The sequence below is a fragment of the Siniperca chuatsi genome, linkage group LG23 (assembly GCF_020085105.1).
Source record: "Siniperca chuatsi isolate FFG_IHB_CAS linkage group LG23, ASM2008510v1, whole genome shotgun sequence".
NCBI lineage: Eukaryota > Metazoa > Chordata > Actinopteri > Centrarchiformes > Sinipercidae > Siniperca > Siniperca chuatsi.
In genome coordinates, this window is record NC_058064.1 from 4,721,497 (window position 1) to 4,744,637 (window position 23,141).

At 37.3% G+C, this 23,141-nt stretch overlaps 1 protein-coding gene across 8 annotated transcripts in view; it reads right to left on the minus strand.

Moving 5' to 3' along the window:
• Window positions 1–145: 145 nt before the first annotated feature.
• dgki (diacylglycerol kinase, iota) overlaps window positions 146–23,141 on the minus strand; it is a 90,507-nt gene continuing 67,511 nt past the window's right edge. For 4 of the 8 annotated variants that reach the window (XM_044186885.1, XM_044186884.1, XM_044186887.1 and 1 more), the window contains exons 21-34: window positions 22,560–22,672; window positions 21,234–21,296; window positions 19,079–19,179; window positions 18,349–18,428; window positions 18,026–18,070; window positions 17,366–17,435; window positions 16,596–16,636; window positions 16,303–16,427; window positions 15,573–15,598; window positions 14,009–14,046; window positions 12,378–12,498; window positions 11,987–12,023; window positions 11,360–11,459; window positions 146–9,347 (exon numbers count right to left, since the gene is read on the minus strand). In XM_044186885.1, the coding sequence (XP_044042820.1) occupies window positions 9,237–9,347; window positions 11,360–11,459; window positions 11,987–12,023; window positions 12,378–12,498; window positions 14,009–14,046; window positions 15,573–15,598; window positions 16,303–16,427; window positions 16,596–16,636; window positions 17,366–17,435; window positions 18,026–18,070; window positions 18,349–18,428; window positions 19,079–19,179; window positions 21,234–21,296; window positions 22,560–22,672 (1,071 nt within the window). In that variant the 3' untranslated portion in view covers window positions 146–9,236. Of the gene's footprint in view, window positions 9,348–11,359; window positions 11,460–11,986; window positions 12,024–12,377; window positions 12,499–12,640; window positions 12,853–14,008; window positions 14,047–15,572; window positions 15,599–16,302; window positions 16,428–16,595; window positions 16,637–17,365; window positions 17,436–18,025; window positions 18,071–18,348; window positions 18,429–19,078; window positions 19,180–21,233; window positions 21,297–22,559; window positions 22,673–23,141 lie in introns of those variants that run through there. The other 4 variants (XM_044186890.1, XM_044186889.1, XM_044186888.1 and 1 more) reach the window with 3 other exon arrangements.

Genomic DNA, 23,141 nt, shown 5'->3' on the forward strand with positions numbered 1-23,141 from the left:
GTCCAAAATGTGATCACAGCAAAAGCAGAGAAACACTCACTTTAAAAAAAGCCCCAAATATAATACTTTTTTTTTTAACCGAAACACAAACTGAAAGTGAAACTGACAAACAGTGACACAGCAAAAAAAAAAAAAAAAAAAAAAGAAGGGTTTCAACTTTATTTATTCTAAAATGATGACGTTACCCAAAGGATGTTACAACTGTACAGGCTGGCATGTTTGTCATTATGCCTCTCAAATTTATATACATGTTTTTATTTCCTTCTTTTCTTCCCATAAACATAAAAAAAACAATCCACCAAGTTAATCACAAAGTAAAGGTTGGGAATTTTTTTTGTGGGACAGAAACTTCCAGATCCTCGTGGTGTTTGAATGTCACCTCAGCAACAAAGACACTTTGTTTAACATCAACACACTTTCATTTTTGGCACTGTGAGAAAAGGGGACCTGTGACAATCAAACTAAAATAATAAAGAAGAAGTTTACATCCTTACTGACATTTCAAGTGCAGTAACGGTTATTGAACCATGGGCTGGGCCCCTTGAAAGGAAATCTGCAGTGGTGTCTTTATTGTTTGAAATCTTAACCTGCACTTGTACCGACGATAAATGTTGACACAAGATCTATGACTCACCTGCAGGCTGACTCAGCAGACAGGTTAAATCTTACTCTTGCTATAACAAAATAAAGGAAACAGACCTTAGATAATAAAAACAACAGCAAAAAAACACATTTCTGCCACCAAAAATGGTTTATTTTAACAACTTTCCTCTAATTGTTTTCACGTGAATTACTGAATAATTTAATCCCCAAATTGTAGACGTAATGCAACAGGTGACAAAGGGTTGCAGGTAGACATTGCTTCTTTTTAAGGCGTCACAAGTAAAATTTTGACTTAGTATAGTCTGAACTATGAGAAAAATTATGAGATAAAAAGTTACTGAGTTATTGATTATTGTCTCTGCACTCCCACTCTTTGAGGTTGATGCACTTTTGATTGAATTTTCATGTATATAACACATGAACAGCTAATTGTTTTGAGTTGTTTTATCATCCTGCAGGTTGGATGGATTGGATCAGCCTGTTGGTATAAACTTTTGCGTGGTGACCATTTTCAAACATCTGAATGTTTAAATTATGAGAAAGAATTATGTGATCAATATTATGACTTACCAAGCGTATTTTTTTCGTGACTTTTCATCTATTTTGTTTTTACTGGTGGAAATGGGCTTCCACACAACACTACAAACTTGTGTTGTCCAAATACTGAAATAAGTAAGCTGATTTGCCAACCGCAGGAATGTTGTCCGTTTTATAAAACGATGGTAGTAACACTTTGTAGGAAATCCCCGGCTGTGAGTCAGTGAGCTTGTGTATTTGACTTTGCGAGTGCCTGAAAAATGTCTCACTCTCATGTCACACTCAAGGTGCTTCCTTACACAGTACATATGGGTCACAGTTCATATCTCGTTTAAGTGAAACACTTAAGCGCTGATGGGATTTATAACGACAGATTATATTCTGAATGGTTTCATAATCATGTTTAGTTTACGACTGAAATATGTACGACTGAAGTAGTGAAATATCATGCAGGAGGAAGATGTGAGAGATTAAACTGTCTCTACTGGCAGTAGAGGTTCATACAGTAAATGACCTCTTAAAACACACAGTTATCACACAGGGTCACTGCTTGCTGCGTGATTTAGAAACAGCAGCATTCTGATTATAAGATTAGAGACACTAACATACCTTTACACACCCTGTAATAATGATTGATAATGATTTACAGAAAGCGTATACTCCGAAGTTATCAGATTTTATGAGAACTTGATAAGTAATCTGTGCTGATGTAAATGTTCCAGGCATCTTTCCAAAACTACATCAACATTTTAAAAATGAAGATAATGCAATTTTTTTTTAACCTTAAAACCCCCTCACCATGTTTAGTGTTGAGACACCATGTGCTTTTAAGGTTTTCAAAACTTTACTGTACATTTTACCTTCATTATTTCTATGACAGTGTTTTTTAAATGACTGCAACAACTTACAAGAGAAGAGTCTAATTTATTGATATTACATATTCATGTAGCTTTTTGTACAAGTAGCAGTCTGTTAAAATTTTATACAGTGCCAACGTCCAGCGGTAAAATGTTAAATCAGTGTGATGGAAGGAAAAATAGCCGTTTAAATCTAACTTTCATAGTTTGATCACGTCCACCAAAGTGCCAGAACTTTTTGATGGGCAAAGTGTAGAAAGCTTCCAACTTCCCCTGCAGTTAAAACGGTCCAGATGGGCTTAACGCCACCCGTCTGGTGCTGCAGAGGAAGGAAAACTGTCCGTTATTGGGAAATACTTTACTTGGAGCAGATTCGTCACTATTTAAATCAAAACTTAATAATAGTTTCTGTTGCAAAAGGTCTGAATTGAATAATTTCTTGTAAATTTAGATATATTTTTGGTATAGCTTCCTGTAAATAGCTGTCAGTCTCAGTATGTCAGTGTATGTCAATAAAAATCATGATGTAAATAGATTAGATATACATTTCTGGCAAATAATGTTTTTAATTTTGTACAACATTCATGATCCCCAGATGATGAATCCTTGTGTCTTTGAAGATCTCCTGACTTCCTCTAGCGCCTTCCTCACTATAATGAACACATTAGCGTCCTCTTTTTAGTGCTGGACTTTTCCTCTAGCGCCATCATCGGGTCAAAATTTTTATTTGTCCAATACTTTGGTTTATGACTAAAAACCTGCAAAACAGACGACATTCCCATCAGCCTCAGCTGCACTTTGTGTTTAATGCTAATTAGCAAATGCTAGCATGTTTACATCTTTAGAGTACCTTTGCAACGGACTGTTTAAATCAGCATGAAGTGACTTTTTCACAATGGCAGTTGATTTCCTGTTTAGATAAATGTTGTTTTTTTGTCTTAAGAATGAGGAAACCCCACAGTTTAATAATGATCCCCAACAATCATTCAATCAAGAAATAATGTCAGAAGCGAAACTCCAGCAACACATCTTCTTTTTAACAAATTAATAAAATAAAACAAAACAACAAACTTCAAGTAATCCCATCATCATCAGCAGAAAAAGAAAGAAATACAAAAGCAAAAGAAAAACAAGAAAACACCAAACACATGTCCAACCTAAGAGGAAACTCAGGTAGAAATCATTTAAAACTATAATAATTTAATAGTTTAAACAACAATAATGCCATCTTGTTATTCCATTACCAGAAAATAACTCCCAAGGAGGTAAGAAAATGCCATGCATAACCAACGCTGATGAGAGACACAATTTAATACAAAGTCATGTTTCTACTCAATAGAAAGAGTGATAAGAAGCGTGTGTGCATGTCATTCAGAGCGGGCCTAGCTTATTACCACAGTCACTTCATAGAAAATGTCATCACCATTTACATTTAGTTCAATTTAAGGATTTCATTTACATACATTTTGCCTATTTTATAGTCTCCAGACACTCAGAGGAAGGTCTCAGTGTTGGATGTCGACAGTGGTAGCCATCATAGAAGTCCTGCACCACAAACGTTTGTGAAAAGGGAGGAAATACTTTGACATCTGAGAGGCTTTAAATGTGGAATTAGTCAAGGAAGAACTCAGAAGTGCAGCAGAACATCAAATAACAAAAAGCTGTAAGCAAAGATTGTCGTGTGAGTTTTAGGTTAAAATAAAAAAGAAATCAGTTACCTCAAACCATCATTGTTCTACTTTTTTATATTTCAACACCCCTGAATTTAACACTTAAAATAGTTTCAGATAGTTTTATCATCCCAAAGCCAAAAAAACATTTATCTTAATTTATACCATTGCTATGAAAAAAAAGGTTTCTGATTGGCTGGAAAGTGTCTATTAAAAATGTATTTTTGATTTTAAGACTTTTTTGGACTTTTCATTTGTTTGCCAGACACTGAGGCTATAATTGCAAATAAGCAAAAGTATTTTCTTTTTCTTTGTTTTGTGTGTTGCGTATGTGAGTCACGTTTGTTGTATATTGTCTCTGTAATTGAAGTTATTTACTAAGAAAACACCTCAGAAACTTAGTTTGGGGCAACATCTTAACAGCTTTTCTAAATCAGTGCATTAAGCATGTTAATATAGCAGCAACACTGATGCATCACGCTGTGTTACCAGTTTAAAAATAATAAAAACTGTTAAGTATCAAAGCTGGCATCAAATGTCTGATCAGATCTGAATCCTTTATTCTCTGATTAGATAGTTCCTTATGTAAAGGGTCACTCCAGTGATTTACTGTTGCACTTCCATAAAGTTGTGAAGCTTGTGAGAGACGGATTTAAAAAATAACGTTCAAAGTCAAAGCAGCAGAGGCCGAGATACCCTGACTTTTAGTCCCTAATGTGGGTCGAGCTCCCAAAACACTGGAATCTCCCATAATACAAATCAAATCATCATCTACAGTTTGTCTGAAGCCTGAAATGGTCATCAGGGTTATTTTCTCCGACTGTCAGCTCCCTTCAAAGCCACAGAAGACATTATATAGGTGCTATAAAAACATTATATACATTACACGTTTCCACAGGCTGAGTAGGACTAACCATGACGAGTAAACTGACTTTCATGTGTAAAATCGGTGGAGTGACCCTTTAAATGACAATTCTGTCATTATTAGTCTTTGTTAATTAGGGAAAATTTGTGTTTAGACAACATTTAACATTTGAAAAGTTTGTTTACTTTGGAAATATGGAAAAAAGGGCTTTGTAGAAAAACATATTTATATTTCTCAAAAGAGAATATCGGGACCAAAACTCAGGTATTGCATCGGCACAAGTATAAAAAATGTTTTAACTGTGTTTATATACATACACACATACATATATATATATATATATATATATATATATATATATATATACACACACACACACAGTAATAAGGACACCTTGTTGCCTGTTATCTCTTACATGATGATTAAGAAAGAATTTACACTTCTATATACTGAAAAATAATCTAATAATAATGTTTAACTTAAGGTCAACTTACTAGATATCTTCTGGGGCTTTCAGCCGCATCAAGGAAGGCCACGAAGACGTCTAGCAAGTGGACCTTGAGTTAAGATGCTGTGCTCACTGTCTCACTGTGTGACAGCTCTATTTTCAAATAAAACTTTCCTCATGCAGGAGGTTTTAATGATGGACAAATGGAAACATAAAATGTAAGAAATGACTCGTAAAAAAGTCTGTTAATCTTTGTGGCAGCTGAAAACGGGATTTCCAACAAATCTACAACACGTTTTGCATTAATGTAGGTAGTATGACTTCTACAATGGCTACATCTGAGTCTTTAAAATGTTTCAGTGTCCCCACAAATACTTGGGAAAGCAGGTCCACCTTTATGTATCAATTTTAGTTTATAACAGGTTATATCAAAACAGACCTCACAGGGTTGTTTAAAAGTTCAATCCACTGACATACATGCACACAAAATAAAAAATAAAAAAAATAACAAGACAATCATACACCCAACCAGCACTGAAGTAAAATTGCACATTCAATACTCCTCGGTGCTAAATGGTCGACTATGTTAAAAACATTAATGTAATGTAAACGATTAATAGAGAAATGCAAAAAGACGTCACATATATTCATATTGCATTGAATATGGCTCAGATTTTTCTTTTCTTCTTGGATAAATGCTGCAAACACACACACACACACACACACACATGGGAATGTGTACTTGAGATACACATGAAAAGACTCACATACACATGAAACACACACACACACACACTATTATAACACAACACACAGTCTGTAGTTATGTACATGCTGCACGGAGAGCAGAGTCTTACGTCTCTTTCTGTTGCAGTTGTACTGACTTGTCTTTTCAGATTTGATATGGAATGGGGAATATTATCACACACACACACACACACACACACACACACACACACACACACACACACACACACACACACACACACACACAAGCTGCGTGTGAAAAGCCTTGTTGGGTCTGGAGTACCAGATACACACTATCCCCGTGTGAAAAGTTAAAATATTTGTGTGACGGCAGCTGGAGAGTCAGACGTTTGAAAATTAACAGGTTAGTGATTATGCTTCAAAACGGCCCTTTTTTTAAATATAGTCTGGTGTGTCCTCCACAATGAACTGGCTGCACTTGCTGAACGTTAAATAACACCAGCACAAGGACTTATGGTTGAACAAATGTGTTGGTTTTTCTCGATACTAAGCCGATACTGGTGCTTTCAAAATAATCAGATCTGGTCCAGTCAGTGATGGATATGATCGATTTAATACTGTTTTGTTTGATTACTTGCTTATGACAAAAACTAGTTTGGATGCAAAATTTTTATTTAATTGATTTAAAATAATTTAGTCTTGTGGGGAAAGATTACGACTGACTTTTACTCCTGTGATGCTCTGAATTAGGGCTGCAACCAAAGATTATTTTTATTATCAATTTATCTGAAAATTACTTTTCAGATTAATCAATGAACCTTTTGGTCGGTAAAATGTATAATGTACTTTTTCCCAACAGTCCAAAACACAAAGATATTAAATTTACGATCATAGAAGACTAAGAAAACCAGCAAATATTTAAATTTGAGAGTATGAAACCAGCAAATTTTGGGGGGTTTTACACACAAAAAAAAAGACTTACATGATTAATCAATCGTCAGATTAGTTTCCTGTTAATTTCCTGTTGATTACCGGACTAATCTTCACTCTGAATTCAGTTTGAGTGATAGAGCTGGGCAATAATTCAATATTGTTTCTCTACTTTCAGTGGCATCATATCGTGTTATTTTTCTGCTGTCAAGGATCACATTTTGTTTGAATGTAAAATTTATATATATATATATATATACATGTTAATTTTGTGATTGAAATTTGTGTCAAATAAGAGAAAAATTCTATGTAAATCAGTTGTAAAAGTAATTTATGTTGCACTTCATTCCTGCTGGGTGCCGTTGTTTTGTCATTATTGTGTTTTTATTTATTTCTGTTGTCCAAATTAATGATTCGGAGCAAGCTGTAATTAAAACCTAACAAGTGAAAAGTTATTGGAAGTTTGTTTTTTTATACATGAGTTTGGTCCCATGTAATAAAGTGATTTTATACACAATTTTGCATACATTTTCCATAGTGTAATACAAATAAATATCAAAATACCCTCATTAATATCTTAATAATGACTTTTATCCATATCACCGAGTCCTGTTCAGAGAATTCTTCCACTACGACAAGAATAAAACTAAATATCAGCACATCAGCTGAACCAGGCAAACTCCACTGGGGACCAACAACAAGTCCAACATGTGGTGGAATGAAATAGTAAAAACAGGATACTAATGATTGTTCATAAAATAAAAAGTCTGGGTTTTAAAGACGGACCACACGGAGCCAAAAATCGGGTTATTTAATAAAACCTAACTGGGCGCTCAAAGCATAGCATCTCTCCAGCTCTAGTTGCATTACAGTGGCTCCCTGTTTGTGTTAGAATCCAGTTTAAGATTATTTTGACTATGTTTAAAAAAGGTTTCAGATTTTTCAACCATATTTTGCACCAAGAATTGTCATATCAATTGTCAGGGCGGCTGTGGCTTAGTGGTAGAGCAGCCAGAAGGTCGGCGGTTCGATCCCGGCTTCCCTCAGCCCACATGTTGAAGTGTCTTTGGGCAAGACACTGAACCCCAAATCGCTCCCTGTGCCTTCAGTGTGTGTGAATGATTAATTTAATACTGGTGGGCAGTTCTGCCATATGGGGTGAATGCGATATGTAGTGTGTGAAGCGCTTTGAGTGGTCGTAAAACTAGAAAGGCGCTATACAAGTACAGTCCATTTACCATTTCACCATGTCTGGCAAATGCTGCGATCAAGGTAAATGGCTCCAACACCAGTGGTAAAATAAACCAGTGGTTCCCAACCTGTTTGGCTTGTGACACCTTAAAACAAATCAATATCCACGGGGAGCAGTTGGACCAAAGAGCGATTTTTCCCCCCCTTCTTTTTCGATTGTTTAGTTCGAAAGGCTTTTAGAGGCCTGAAAAGATGAAAGCATCAAGTATTAGAGAAAAATAAACATTATTTTGTATGACAGAAATATATATTTTTCTTTCTTATACCCTTAATCATTTATGCGACCCTTGAGATTTATTTTCTGGGCCCCTTAGGGGATCCCGACGCCCCTCAGTAACAGGTCAGCTGAGCCTTTCAAAACCTCCTTGTGCAGACTGGACTTTTTATAACTTTTTTGTCTTTTATTTTGTTAAATTTCTCAAACTTGGACCACTGCCTGTAATTGTTCTGTGTCAGTTTCGGGTTCATGTGCACTTGTGAAGCAGTTTGTAGCTCTGGTTTCAAGAGGTGCTATAAAAATAAAGATTTCTTCCTTCCTCACTTACTTCCTTCCGTACTTAAACTAATGCGAGACAGTTGAAATGAGATCGTTTTAGCCTTGTAATGTTATCAAAGCCCTCCGTTGACCCAGTAATGCGGATGCTGAATGAAACAGCGTGAATGAAACATTATCATTACATAATTTGGTACAACAGCAATCAGCTTTGGAGATTAATGAGAATGTGAAAACCGACCACTGTGATAGACTCTGGGAACATTACTGAAATAATAGATTAGATATGACACTACGTCAGTGCAATGTCTTTGGCACACAGGTTTCATGGGGTAAACATATAAGCCTTTAGTATGTCCATCAGTTCTGAAAAGAAACTTTAAGAAATTTCGATTATTTTCTACAGAAATAACTTCTAACTGCTTTTCAATGCTTGATCGACACATTTTCAGTGACTGTAGAAGAAAACCCATTCTTAAAATACCAATTGTGACCAAAATAAACAACATGTTATCATAAGTTCGGCTCTCCTAAACGACAAGTGAACTCACGACCCGTGGCGGCTGCTCAAAGTGCACTTGCATCCTGAACCATTAATAGTCCTACAATCAATCACTCAGTCAATCAATCAGAACAACCAATAAATATAATATGAATAAATAAATACAAATAAATAGTTGACCATTAAAATCTCCACTGCAGTGTTGCTGTGAGCGGAAGCAGTTCACTCCTCTGATTTGTCTCTCCGTCTGTGGAGACACTGAAGTTAAATCCAGACTCTGTTCGTTTTTTGTTTTTTTTAAACACTTTTACAGATTCGTCTCCACTACGAGTCCAGAGAGACAGAGTGAGTGTGTGTGAGTGTGTGTGCGCCTCAGACAGCCGTCTCCAGGTCTTCGCGGGTGGCAGAAGATGTGTGTTGTTGGGTGCTCAGGTAGGTGGCGAGCGCCGAGTCTCCCTCCGCTTGGTCCGCTGGTGTCTTCCCCTGGTGGACGGAGACACACACACACACACACACACACACACACACACACACACACGTTAATGTATTTCTTTAGTGTGCTGGGAGGTGAGATGGATGAAATAGTCACTAAAATAAAAAGGGGTGTAGGGCTGCAACTAACAATTATCTTCATTTTAGAGTAATTTGCCAATTTCCCAATCAATCGATTTGTCCCAGAACTCAAGTTGACATATACTGAGATTTGTCCTGCTTGTTTTGTCCAACCAGAAGTCCAAAACCCAAACACATTCAGTTTAGCACAGACAACAACAAAGAAAAGCAGAAAATCTTAACTTCTGAGAAGCTGAACTAGTGAATTTTTGTCCTTTTTGCTTGAAAAATAACAACAACAAATAAAAAATAAAAACAACAATTAATCGATTATCAAAATTGTTGCGGATTGATTTCCTGTCTGTCAAGTAATAAATTCATCGACTAATTGTTTCGGCTGTTAAATGTAATGTAACACATTTCAACCTAATGCAGTCCACTACATCACCACAAACTACTAAAAAATGACCACAGAGTTGAATCAAATCCTCTTTGACACTGAATATTAAAAGCCCAAACACAGGATCACTCACAGGGCTGTTGTATTAGATTGCATTAGATGTACAGGTGTACCTATTATACAGGTAAGTCAGTGTATAAGATAGTCCTGATCACATTTATATGCCCGTAAATCCCAGCTGAAGCCCTACTGTATCCGCAGATACACAGTCCAGTCTGATATTAATTTTTATATATATTTATTCTTGTGCATGCAAACTGCAGCTGAAGAGATCAAAACTCCAGCAACACTCGTAGTAAAAGAACAACTTTATTGTGAGACTGACGCGTTTTGGCTTTCATCAGGGTCATCATCCGTGAATCCCACAAGCTGAAGCAAATAAAGTTGTTTATTCTACCAATGTCGCTGGAGTTTTGACCTCTTAAGACGTTGTCCCTTCTCCATGCACCCTGGAGGTCGGTAAAGTTGCGCCATAAAACCCCTACTCTACTTACTACAGCTGCACAGCACTACTTCAGCAGTACTACTGAATTAAAATGAGAAAAGCAATTTAAATGTTCAACAGCTGAATAGGTCTGTATTAAAATAAAGCTTGAATCACAGCTTTTCTATTTTTCAGTGTGGAGAGAGGACGTCAGTGTGGATTTATGTTCTTCCTGTACAGTCATGCTGTTTTGACACCATGTATATATTTTTGTTTTTAGCTCTAAGAGTATGTTTTTACTCTGATTATTCTGTGGGTTTTTACTTATGAGCCACATCTAAGACAAACTTCCATTGCCTAGTGATGGACAATAAAGTTTTTCTGTCGTGGCAGGAAGGTTTGGATTTGGACCGCTCTGTTTATCTCCAGCATGAAATAAAGTCTGAATGCAGTTTTCAACCTGTAGCAACACTAAATTAACTCTGCTTGCATGGTTTGCTGACGCTCACTGTCATATAATTAATTGAAACCACTGGTTTCTGGGGCATGTCCCATGTAACGGCAACTTTCCAGGTTCAAATCTGGCTGGGGGATTGCGTTGTATATCATTCCAAGTTAAGTAGATTTTATTTATATAGCAGAAAATCACAAACACTTTTCCTGTCACTCCATAATAGCTACTATCAAATAAAACGCCCCCAAAATACCTCAAATAAAAGTGGTTGTTTCTGTTTGTTTATTTTGTGGTTTCTTCTGGTGTTTTAACAGAGTGCAAGTGAAGGATTTTGACTTCTGGTGAACCCAGAACAGATCAGGCTCTCTAAAGCTAATACTGATCTATCAGATAATTCCTGTATCCTCTTACAGAGCTAGTCGGGACATCCCCCGTGTACAATTTTAACACAAAACAGATCCAGACACACCCAAGAAGCCATAAAACAAATTTCTCCGTGAATCATTTACATGTCATGCTGGTACTCTGATATGACTCAGCTGGACTTATGGGAAAAGTACAAGTCCACAGTTTGCAAGTTTGTAGTGTAATGTGTGTGTGTTTACCTGGAAGTTGGTCTTCTCCAGCGACGCCCCGGCCTCCACAAGCAATCGACACACAGCATGCTGCTTCTCTGAGGCTGCTTTGTGCAATGCAGTGTCCCCTCTACACACACACACACACACACACACACACACACACATAGATGTCCAATTAATCAGATAAGCTGTGAGAACGTGCAAAGTGTCCCTGTCTTGAAATGAATAATATAATCATAATAATCATCTTTATTTTTAAGAGCACTTTTCAAAATCCAAGTTACAAAGTGCTTCACAAAGGCAGCAAAATAAAACACATGCATCATAAAACCATCTGGTTTTAAAAGAAAACAGTTAAAACAAACAAGAAAAACATTTTTAAGGAAGTAAAAGACAGTTCAGTCTTTAAGTGTGGCTGTAATCTACAGGTCAGATCACTGGTACACTGATCACGCTGACTCAAAACAGAAAAGAAACTGGCATTGAAAGAAAACCACACAGCAGACAAAGCAGGATTTGGGTGTGTTGTTGGCATGCAATTTCTCACACTATCTTGGGCACGTGATTTTCAACAAAAATCTGGTCAAATATACATTTATACATAAAACACAGAGAATCCTTTAGAAAAAACTAAATTAAAAGTACCCAACATACTTCTCTCTGTCTGTCAAATCCAGAAGCACCTTAGAGCCTGAAGAGGGAGAAACAAAACATAAGCAGCTTTGTATATTTGATTTAAGTAAATACTGTCTGACAAAGTTTGCTGAAGCACCAGTAACCACAGATGTTGCCACATCAACCAGGACTGGGAGTATAAACATGTTAAAACTGATTTTCTACTGAAGAGCAACACTTCTTTCCTGTTTTGTGCTGCAGATGTCGTGCAGACGTTTGAAAGACAACACAAAATACATTCAGGAGGCTGCTGGAGCCGTTTGTTTACAGTGTAATAAATATGACATATTTGTTTAAAATGCTGCATACAGCACCTTTAAGATAATTTCCCACACACATATACCTGCATGCGCGTCATGCACATTCTCACCCTGTTGCAGTATGTTGCTGACCACGTCTGTGTGTCCATTCTGGGCAGCTATATGTAACGCTGAACGACCTCCAGAGTCTCTAACCAACAAGCTGACGCCTCGACGCACACACTCTGACAGCTGGACATCGACAGAAACAGAAAAAACAGAGGATTAGGATGTTTTAAAACAAAGGAAAATAAAGAGCCCTCATTTGTAGCTTTCGGGGTGTTTAAAGCGTAAATGGAAACATGGATGCAAACGTGAGTAATACCTTACTCACTGAGTATTTCCAGTAACACGCTCCCTTTTCCAAGAAACAAATCAAACACCTCCATTGTGACGTGAGGCCATTTGTTATGGGATTTTCTGCAGGTGGGGTTTTTCTTTCTGCAGGCGGGGCTCTTGTCTTTGTCTCTTCTCTTACTCATGCAAACACTTTATTGTGTTTATTCCAAATAAACCAGGGCCTCATTTCCCAAAAGCATCTTGAGACTAAGATAATGGTAAAAAAAACTCTGTATTACAACCTAAAACTACATGTTTTGTTTAAGTTTGTATTGCTTTTGTTAATTTTTCAGTCTTTAACTTTATTATCACCACTGATGTTCTATGTTAAGTGACATTTGGTGATTAGAAAATAAGAAAACTAAACTATCTCACACACATGCAAAATATACTGAACATTTGATTTGCACAGCTGATCTGCCAGTTTCCTTCATCATCATCCTCTCCCTCTAATATATAATAATATATGAATCTCTTGTGGCTGGAATGCTGCTTTCAGTTTCTGTTATTATTTTTTACTATTATCATTGTTATTATCATTTTCTTCATCAATTAATCTATTGCTTAGTTTTACAATTAATCGTTTAGTCTAAAAAAAAAAAGGACAGAGAAAAGCAGTAAATCCTCACATTTTAAAAGAGGAAAGGAAGTGAATGTTAGGCATTTTTATGGTGCGTATGTTGTTTACCACAGGCTGATATACAAAAGAAGATGTGCATCAACTCGCAGTTGATCACTGCTTGATTTTAGGTTTAAAAGATGCGTAAGAGAAACGTCTGCCTGGAGCAGCTACAGGAACTAACTTCCAACCAGTAACATGAATCATAAAAGGCAACGAGCTGAAAGGTTGACTCTAAATTAAACTTTATACTAAATTAATCCAGGTATAAAACTTTTTTTTTCTGTCACTTACAACACTTACACTTTGTGATTTATGCATTTTTTATTATGTAGCACGGTTTACGGACAGTACCGTGCAACTTTAAAATATATTCAGCGTTCTCTTCAGCACAGAAGCCGGCGTCACGCACTTGTTTTGCAAAGCGGATGTAAAAATGAGCTGAGATTGACCTTTATCAGGAAACGAGGCCTTCAAGTGTAAAGTTCCCGTGTCCAATGGTACTTGACAGAAATAAACCTTGTAAGTGTTCAGAGGTTTAATGAACGGGTTTCATGCTGAATCGTTATTGTTTATTATCAGCTGGTGAAGGAGAGAAGCTGAGCAGGTTTAGGTCTGTTGTTGTGAAGGTGAGATTATGCTATGCGGACTTATTATAAAACCCAATGTAGCAAACTGGTAAAACTGGTTTTATTTACACATTCCTAGACAATCTGTGTTTGTCTGTGTATGATTGTACTTTACCATGTTAAGATCCCCTGTACTGGCAGCTGTCAGCAGTGCTGTAAACAGACACAAATCATCATATGAGATCACACTGCACAACAAGGCTTCAGTTCTGCAGACTCTTCCAAATTTCCGTGTACAAACCTGTTTGTCTGTAAACACACCATCTTCCTCTTTTTCTAGAAATACCTGACTCTGTGCTGAAACACTGTTTTTTGTTGTTGTTTTTTTTACTGTGGTGTTTGTATTCCTCTGTGTGTCAAATAATAAATGCATTCAAAGTGAAGTTTTGTTTTCAAGATAGAGGAAGTGAGAAAATAAAAATAAAAAGGATTTTTCTTTTATCCTGCAGGGTGTTTCTGCAGGGACTCTTTGCATTCTCGAACTTTCTGTTTCACTTTCCTACAAATGCAGTCTGTGTTTTGGTCAAGCTTATTTCCTTGTTTTATTGTTTATTTAAATGACAATAGCATGTCTAAAAATACTTAATGGCAACAATGATCTCAAAGTAACTTAAATACCTGCTACTACTTTGCCTTGTGTGTTAGAAGCATTTATAGACCAGGATTTCAGAATAAACACAAGTAATCCGTAGGGAGTTAGAGGAACCAAAAAAGCCATGAAATCTCCTCCACAAGTGACTGTGTGGATTCCAGAGAAACATTTGTGTTTTTATGAGTCATTTTGTATCTGCAGGTTTTGGAAAGCAAGTGACTGCTTGTAACCTTTTTACTGCTTTCTGCAACTTGAAGACATTTACCAAAAAAACAATGAAACAAACTTGACAAAACCAAACTATCTCTGACTGAATATGACATTTATGAAGTTGTAAATATAGGCAGAACAAGAAAATACAACAGTAAATTGTTAAGAGACATCAAATCCATTTGTGTTTGGTAAAGCAGACAGAAAAGTGTTCAACACTTTATACTGCTAACACAGCAATGTACTGTTTTAATCAAAAAGTGTGAATTGTACTCTATATTTTAAGTATGGTTTGCGGTTGGAGGTGCAGGCACAACTGAAAATGGACAAACATAAAACATATTAGAACATGAGGATGAGGAACAACGATGAGAAACAACAGGTTCATTAACCAGGAGAGTCCCTGGAATTACAATGACTTATTGCTTTTATGAGATCAATCAACCAGGCCCCGATAAACATCCTTCAACTTCTCCAGAACAAGTCTCCAGAGACATTATTGTTATAATCGTCACAAGGCTGAACATGGTGATTTAACAGACTGAAACCTGCAAAGCCCTCAGGGGAAGATATTATTTAGGGGGAAAACACCCTACTCCTGAAACAGATGCCTTTGGCTCAGCATATCTAGATCTCCTGTGACTGGGTGACTAACAACATTTTATAGATAAACATACACAGACATGGTTGTTCTCAGTAAAAGCAAAAGTGGAACTTAAAAAAAGGAAATCATATCTTTCTGAAAAGTATAACATATAAGTATAACATGTTTCACATATCACCAAAGTGATTACACCCTGAGCTACAGCTACAAAACAGTTTTTATTCATTATGAAATGTGTGTGTGTGTGTGTGTGTGTGTGTGTGTGTATTCTACCTTGTTCCTCGGATGTCAGGGGAGAGCTGGAAATAGAAATTACAGAAGGAATTAAAATGTGATTATGGAGAAACCTTTTTTTCAGTGCTGCAAGTAGAGATTATTTTTTAATTAAATGTTTATCAGAAAATATTAAGTTCCTCCTCTAACCTAATGAGTCATCAACAGTCGACAGAAAATTAACAACTATTTTGATAATCGAATAATTTTCATTTTGCAGTTCATGATACCATGATAGCATACATATTTTACATTTGATTTTAGGGCTGTTTTTATTATCTATTAAAAAAAAAATATATATATATATCCATGACAACTTCCCAGAGTCAAAGTGATATCTTCAAATGTCTTGTCTTCGAAAGATTTAAAACGATATAAAACAGAGAAAAGCAGCAAATCTTTATATTTGAGAAGCTGGAACCAGTGAAAGTTGATACATGAATAAATAATTGATTGATTATCAAAATTTTTGTTATTTAATTTTCTCTTGTTAACTAATCGACTCAGCACTACCCCATGATATAATTAAATTAAATACATGAAGTTCATCTATAATATTTCTTTAAACACGAATTAATGCACGTGTGACTGTCTTTGTAAGTACAAGTATGCAGACATATTTAATTTTTATGCTGCGGCCAGGCAAAAGAGGTTTTCGACCTTAGCGGGACTTAGCTGGTTAAATAAAGGTTAAAAACAAAGTGTGTGTCTCCTATATATGCTAACGTACCCCACAGTGGGCTCCACTACCAGATCAGGCATCCCCGTGGACGATCCCTGGCTCACCACTGGTCCCTCGTGGTCCAGGATAAACACTTCGTCCTGGCAGATTTCTGTCACAAAGTGGAGGTGCTCCTACAAGCACACATGCGTACAAGCGTACAGAGCATGTTAAAGCTAAATATACGAGCAGTCATTCGGCTGACAAACATTTCAGTCAAAATCAAACATAAATCCATCAATTCAGTGATTTCTGAACTGTTCATTTAACCGTTCGAACACCAAAAGAAATAATGTGTTTACCTGAGCCTTGTCAATGCGATAGAAGCGGTCAGCTGATGTGGCTGTAGAGCAGAGAGATGCATGTCAATAGGAAGCACTTTTGTCGAGGACCGTCTGTACGAGTTTTGTATCGTGTCACTTTTACTGCTGCTTGGAGATAACTTTCTTTAAAACATCAGCTAAAAACACAGCATTTCAAAATGGCTTTTAACTGAGTTGTATGATTTTTTTATCACCTGGACAATACTTTACAATACTTTCTATTATGTATTATTTTATCTAATTTATCAAAATTACTTTTTACTGTTTAATTGTATTGCTGTCTCTCATATACTTTGTTAAAGCACTTTGTAACTATGTTAAGAAAACAGCTTTACAAATAAACAACAAAATAAAATGTTTTACTAGACACTTTAGTGAGGTGGAGTGATAATAAAGAATGGCAGGTGTGAAGGAGGATATAGCAGGCTAACAAGGGTACAGATTTAGTTTACAAAGGATCTAAAAATATGTGCTTTAGATAAGTAGAAAACAAATGTGCACACTGCTTGATTACTTTACCTGCTACTCTCTGATTCAACTTCTTGCATACTTTTGATCAAGAGTCATTAGTGACAGGAACGTTTAAACGTTTTCATATTCAGTTGTGTCAACAACAAAAATAGAATGAGTTTTTGGTGTAAAATCTTTATAAAGTACTTGTTCTATCAAGGTGGTAGGCAAAGTCTGAAACTGGCAAGTGCATTTGTGTTCATCTCTGTCACTTATCAGTCAGTGTTTCAATGACTCACAATCCAAGAAGCTCCAGTTGGGAGAGAGTCTACTGGTTGAACTGGACCTGGGGACGCCTCTGCACTCATCCTGAAGACAAAGAGACAGACACTGTGATCTTTATCATCCCTTTACTGAACAATAAACTAAATGTAGAAAAGTTTGCATTTGAAGAGAGAGAAAGCAAAAGAGAGAAATCCAGACAGAGAAAAGTATTATTAAGTGTTTATTTTTGAGCAGTTGAACAATAAATAGCAAGACAGCGACAATCAGGACAATGAGACAGTGTATAGTGTAGTTTAAATTGAATATAATTATAATAAACTGTTTATATTTCATGTCCAGAAATTTGTTTTCTAGTGTGGTAGAAAAGGACTTTATTCAACATGGGTGTCAGTCTGTAAAACCTAGATTTCATTTATTGTATTTAGCTTGTTTTTGTAGGTGAATTCCTAATTTTAAAGGGTGTAGGGTTTTATTTTCATGCTTTTTGGAACTGCAAACACAGCTAAAAATATAACTGTCGTATAATTGTCCAAATGCAACATTGCAGGAATAAAATTCTGGGAAAAAGGACTATTATGACAAGTCTGAGAAATATGTATCAAATAGCTTCTAAAGCCTTCAAAACTCATAATAACCAAACCTTTCCTGCAGAAAGACACCCAAAAGTCATATACCTGATAGTGCACTCTGTGGCCAGTAGATGGCGCCTGGTGTAAGTCCTAGCAAGCACAGCAGACAGGTTTCAAGGTTAACAAACAGCCAAAGCATTTACATCAAAAACTTCCACAGATGTTAACTCTGTGAGTGAACGTTTCCCACATGAGACACACAGCTAAAGAACAGCTCTGCATTCCCAGTGGTGTTGGTTGCTTATCCATCTATAAATAACTTAGAGTGGAGAGACGACGCTGCATGCATCATGAAATAATGATGACGAAGAAGTAACAGAAGAGGAAAGAAGAAAATCAAAGTGTTCATGAGCATAATGAAAACTTGCCTCTTGTAATCTGTCAATATAGAGTCTGCATGTCTCCAGGTCACAGTCCCCCCTCACCACCACAATGCCTACTGGGATGGCTGAAATACACGGACACACACTTTAGACCATAATGCATTGAAAAAGTAAGCCAAACATGCATTAACTGCATTTTTTGGCAACTTGTGGGAAGCAGAAACAAGCTAGAAACACATCATTGACATTTTATCGCCTTATAAGGTTGATATGGCAAACTTGTTATCAAACAGCTGCTTATTTACACATCCAGCAGATATGCAACAACATTAACATTAATTTAGAGTCGTGTTTGTGTCCACCTGATGAATGTAAGTCTAATATTCTCTCTCTTTTAGCTCTGTTTTTGGTCTCCACCAACTCCTGAGGGAAATATCTGGCTAAATGCTCCACTATGTTCACCAGCTAGTCGCTAACTGTCTGCTGCTGTTTGCTGCTGGGCAGGTAGCGTACAGTGGGTTTGTAGAGTTTCTTAGCTGAAAACATATTGAAGGGAAACAACCCTTTGAAAACAGTGAGACTGAACCAAAACAGTTAAGTTGTGGGCTGGAAAAGTGTGAGCTGAGAGATGCTAAAACTCTCCTCAAAGCTGAGAGGAATCAGGTTAATCATTGTGAGCGACCACTTTCACATGCAAGTAGTCGTGTGATCCACTGTTTATATAAAAATATTGATTATAGCCACTTTAAAGTGTTTTGATCTCAGTGAGCCTTACAGATGTCTCGTAGTCGTTCTTTGTCGTACTGCAGTCGGTCGTACTCCTGGAGGCTGATCCGATTCACTCGCAGACGCAGACGATCTGGAACTGCGTGAGGACTGGAAAAAACACACACACACACAAGTGCATGTACGTGCACACACACAATTCAGACATGTCCAAACAAACAACATGGACACCACATTTGCATACATGCACACACAGACACGCACATCACAAACCAAATCCATGCTTTTGTAACATAATGACATTTAATTCCTCATCTGTCTTGTTTCATTGACGTTAACGCGGTTTAGATTTCTTCACGCTTCCAGTTACTACCCCAAAGTTTTCTAACTGAGCTCAAGTTCAACTGATAACTGCAGGTTTGTAAAAAGTAGTAAAAGTAATAAACACTCCCACCAGTAGCACAGCTAAAGATAAAGGGCTCTGCTATCCTCCTGCGACACAACCCTGATTCTGTGTTTGAGTTTGAGGCGGGCCAACACATTTTGAAGTCAATGTCTGTGGGCAATATTGCCTTCAGCGAGGATGGAGGTTGATGAAGGCAGAATATTGACGTCAGAAACATGGTGGGCGATAAGCAAAACTACAATGAGAAAACACTGTTGGTGACACAGCAGCTGTTGGCAAAATTACCCATCTACCCAGTCTCAAAAGTTTAAAACCTTACCTGCGAAGGAACAGAAAGGGTGTCAAATTAAAGTACATTACATTAACGTCACTTTTGTTCTTCTCAGTCACAGCTGAAGCAAAATTATGAAAACAGCTTTTCTGGGGGAGGGCATGGACATCAAGTGAGTGCAAAGGACTGGTGCAGGTTTAATAAGAGCACAGCTCGGGGTAAAGTTAAAGGTAAAGGGACTACAGCAGGAAAAACATCAAGACAAGAAGCACATTTAGAAGTGGAGAGGCTTCAGCATGCTGCCATACAGTCTCTCTCTCTGTCAGCCTGTCTCTCAGTCCGCATATGACTTACAAAACTTACTAACACACACAGAACAAACACTCACATTCAACGCGATACGACTCAACTTGGGTTCGACCAATATGAGTCTTTGAACACTGACACGAATTTCTCTCGACTGATGCTGCTATTAGTGTGTGTCAGTATTTAACACCTTTAAAGATGTTCATGTATGTTGCACCATATACTGATTACAAATGTTAATTTTGGCATTTTTTCGATGTTCTACATTTGACTAAAAGTTTGCTTACAGGGGAAATTACTGTGTTGGTTTAATTGTAAAAAATGTAATCTAAAAATGTTGACACTTATTGTAAGGAGGCAATTAGTCAAATGAATCAATTAGTAAATTGAACCTGCAACAATTTTGATAATCGATTGACTGTTCAAGTCATTTTTCAGGCAAAAATGCCAAACATTCGCTGCTTTTCTCTGTTTTACATGATTATAAATTGAATATCTTTTGGGATTTGGACTGTTGACAATCAACCGGGACCATGCAATGGGCAATTTTTAAATTTTCTGTGACTATTTCTTACATTTTATGGACTAAATGATTAATCAAAATAAATATTTGATCACTTAATTCATAATGAAAATAATTGTGGCAGCCCTAAAATAAAATATAAGGATTCAAAGGTTTATTTGTCACATACAATATTAATTTATGTAGTGAAGGTTGTGCTAAAAGACTAGTTAGAAATATAAAGGACATTATATATACGTATGTGTGTGTGTGTGTGTGTGTGTGTGTATAGAAATGTGTAAAAAAAGTCAGATGTACATATGGCACAAGTGCAAATATACAATGTGCAGGGAAATGCAAAGGATTTGCTGAAGACATTAAGGATAAACAGATACAATCAATAAAATGATGCTCACAGTTCTGTCATGTAAAAAAAGTTTCATAATTCAATTAATTAGTCATGTGAAGCAGTAGTGAAAAGGGAATTGCATCATTGTAAATGGTAAATTGAGGATAAAATGCCTTTTATGTAAACTAAGTGTTGGTTTCTGTCATTTAATCAACCAAACTCCATTGTATCAGTGATCGAAAACACTGACTGGTTTCAATCTCATCAAATCAAATGTGGTCGAACCAATGACAGCGCACCGACTCATTCACTCACATAGACACAAACACACACTTACAGACGTACAGTGACAGAGGGCTAAGGTACTTACACAGAGAAGGAGTCTGGGGGAGCAGAGAGGCGGCGCAGATCAGCTGCACACACCTTCTGAATACTACCGCCGCGCACACACACACACACACACACACACACACAGACAGAAGAGAGGAGGAACGTATGGCGGAGAGGAGACAAGGAGAAAAGAGAGAAGAGGAGAAAAGGAAAGAAAGAAATGAGAGGAGAGGCAGAGGGAAGGAGAGGAAAGGAAACAAGAGATGAGAGGAGGAAAGGAGACATGGGAAGGAGAGGAGAGAAGAAGGACAGGAGGAGAGACGGACGTGAGAGGAGGACTCAAGGACAGGAGAGGAAACAAGGAAACAAGAGGAGAGGAGTCAAGGAGAGGAGAAGAGATGAGGAGGAAAGAAGAAAAGGTAAGGAGAGGAGAGGAGAGGAAAAGAGAGGAGGAGGGGGGGAGACAAGGGAAGGAGAGGAGATGAGAGGAAAGGAGGAGACAAGAGAGAAGACAAGGAAAAGAGGAAAAGATAACAAGGAGAGATGAAAGAGAGGAGAAGGGGGTGGGGAGGAGAGGAGAGGAGACAAAAGAAAACAAGAGGAAGGAAACAAAGGAAGGAGAGAAGGTAAACATATGAAAATAAGAAATAATCAAAAAGATTACAGACATGTTTTGGCAAAAAGAAGAGGAGGGACAGGAGGAGGGACAGGAGGAGAAAAGCCCAGAGGTAAGTAGACAAACATTGATAGCACAGAGTGCAGTAGCCTAGCAGTAAATCAAGCAAAGGCAGTAGTTACTGCAGCTACAGCAAGTCATTATTCTTCTACTGTATCTGTCTTTCTCTCACGTGCACATTTCCTGTCGCTTGTAGACTTTTACAAACAGTTAAAAATAGACCCACATATATACACAAAGATATACATGAAGAATTATTAGTGCTACAGGGATGGAGGTGCGTTAGTAGCCACACAATTTCAGATATAAACATTGTTTTTATACAGCAGGCGATCACAGTACAGCACTGCTGCTTTATCCCTGAAAGAAATCAATAAACGTCTCCTTTCATTCTTCTTCTCAGCTGACATAGGGAAAACCACACAGTATTACATGTCGGTATGTCGTTGGAGATATCCCTGGTGCTTTTGTTTTGATTAATTTGAGCGGACAACAAAGATATCCCTACTTGGATGGCGGTTTGGCAAGCTGAAGAGTGATGTGGGACATTGAGAGGAGTGAATGTCAGCTCCCAGTAAACAGATTGTATGACTCACTCAGTGCAACCCGGGCTTTTACAACACTGCTGGCCTACTTCCTCTGTCTGTGTGTGTGTGTGTGTGTGTGTGTGTGTGTGTGCAAGTGACTCACTCGTTGAGCAGGGGCACAGAGGTGCGTCTCTTGCTCTTCTGGACCATGTTGGCCTGATTTCGAAGGGAGATGCGGAGAGTGGAGGGAGCCAGTCGACACGGCTCACCGTCAACCTACATGCACACACAAAGACACACAAGGATCACTGTTAAAAGTAGAAACCAATAATTAAACACATAACATGTAATATTACAGTTGTTTATTAGAGCTGACAGTTGTGATACATCAACAGGGCAGAGGCAGGATGAGGCAGTGATGAGTAGGGCAGGGTATCGTTCAACAGTGCCAATACGATACCTGTGTGATACAATAAAATACTTTTTTGGTACCTTAGAACCAAACGTCAAAGATCTCTTACACATAGGTACATTACCACTAGCTATACGGTAGAAAAAGCTGATTTAATGGCCTCCCTAAAGAGAAATATCTTTGTTTGTTATGACGGTGTAGTCCCTCATTCGTCCAGGAGTGTTCTATCGTAGAAAAGGAAGTCCGAAAAAATGGGACGGGAACTAGAAGCTTAAATTTCCAGATGACTACGACTGAAACCTTTTCTACTTTGTTTGTTATGTATGTGTCAAG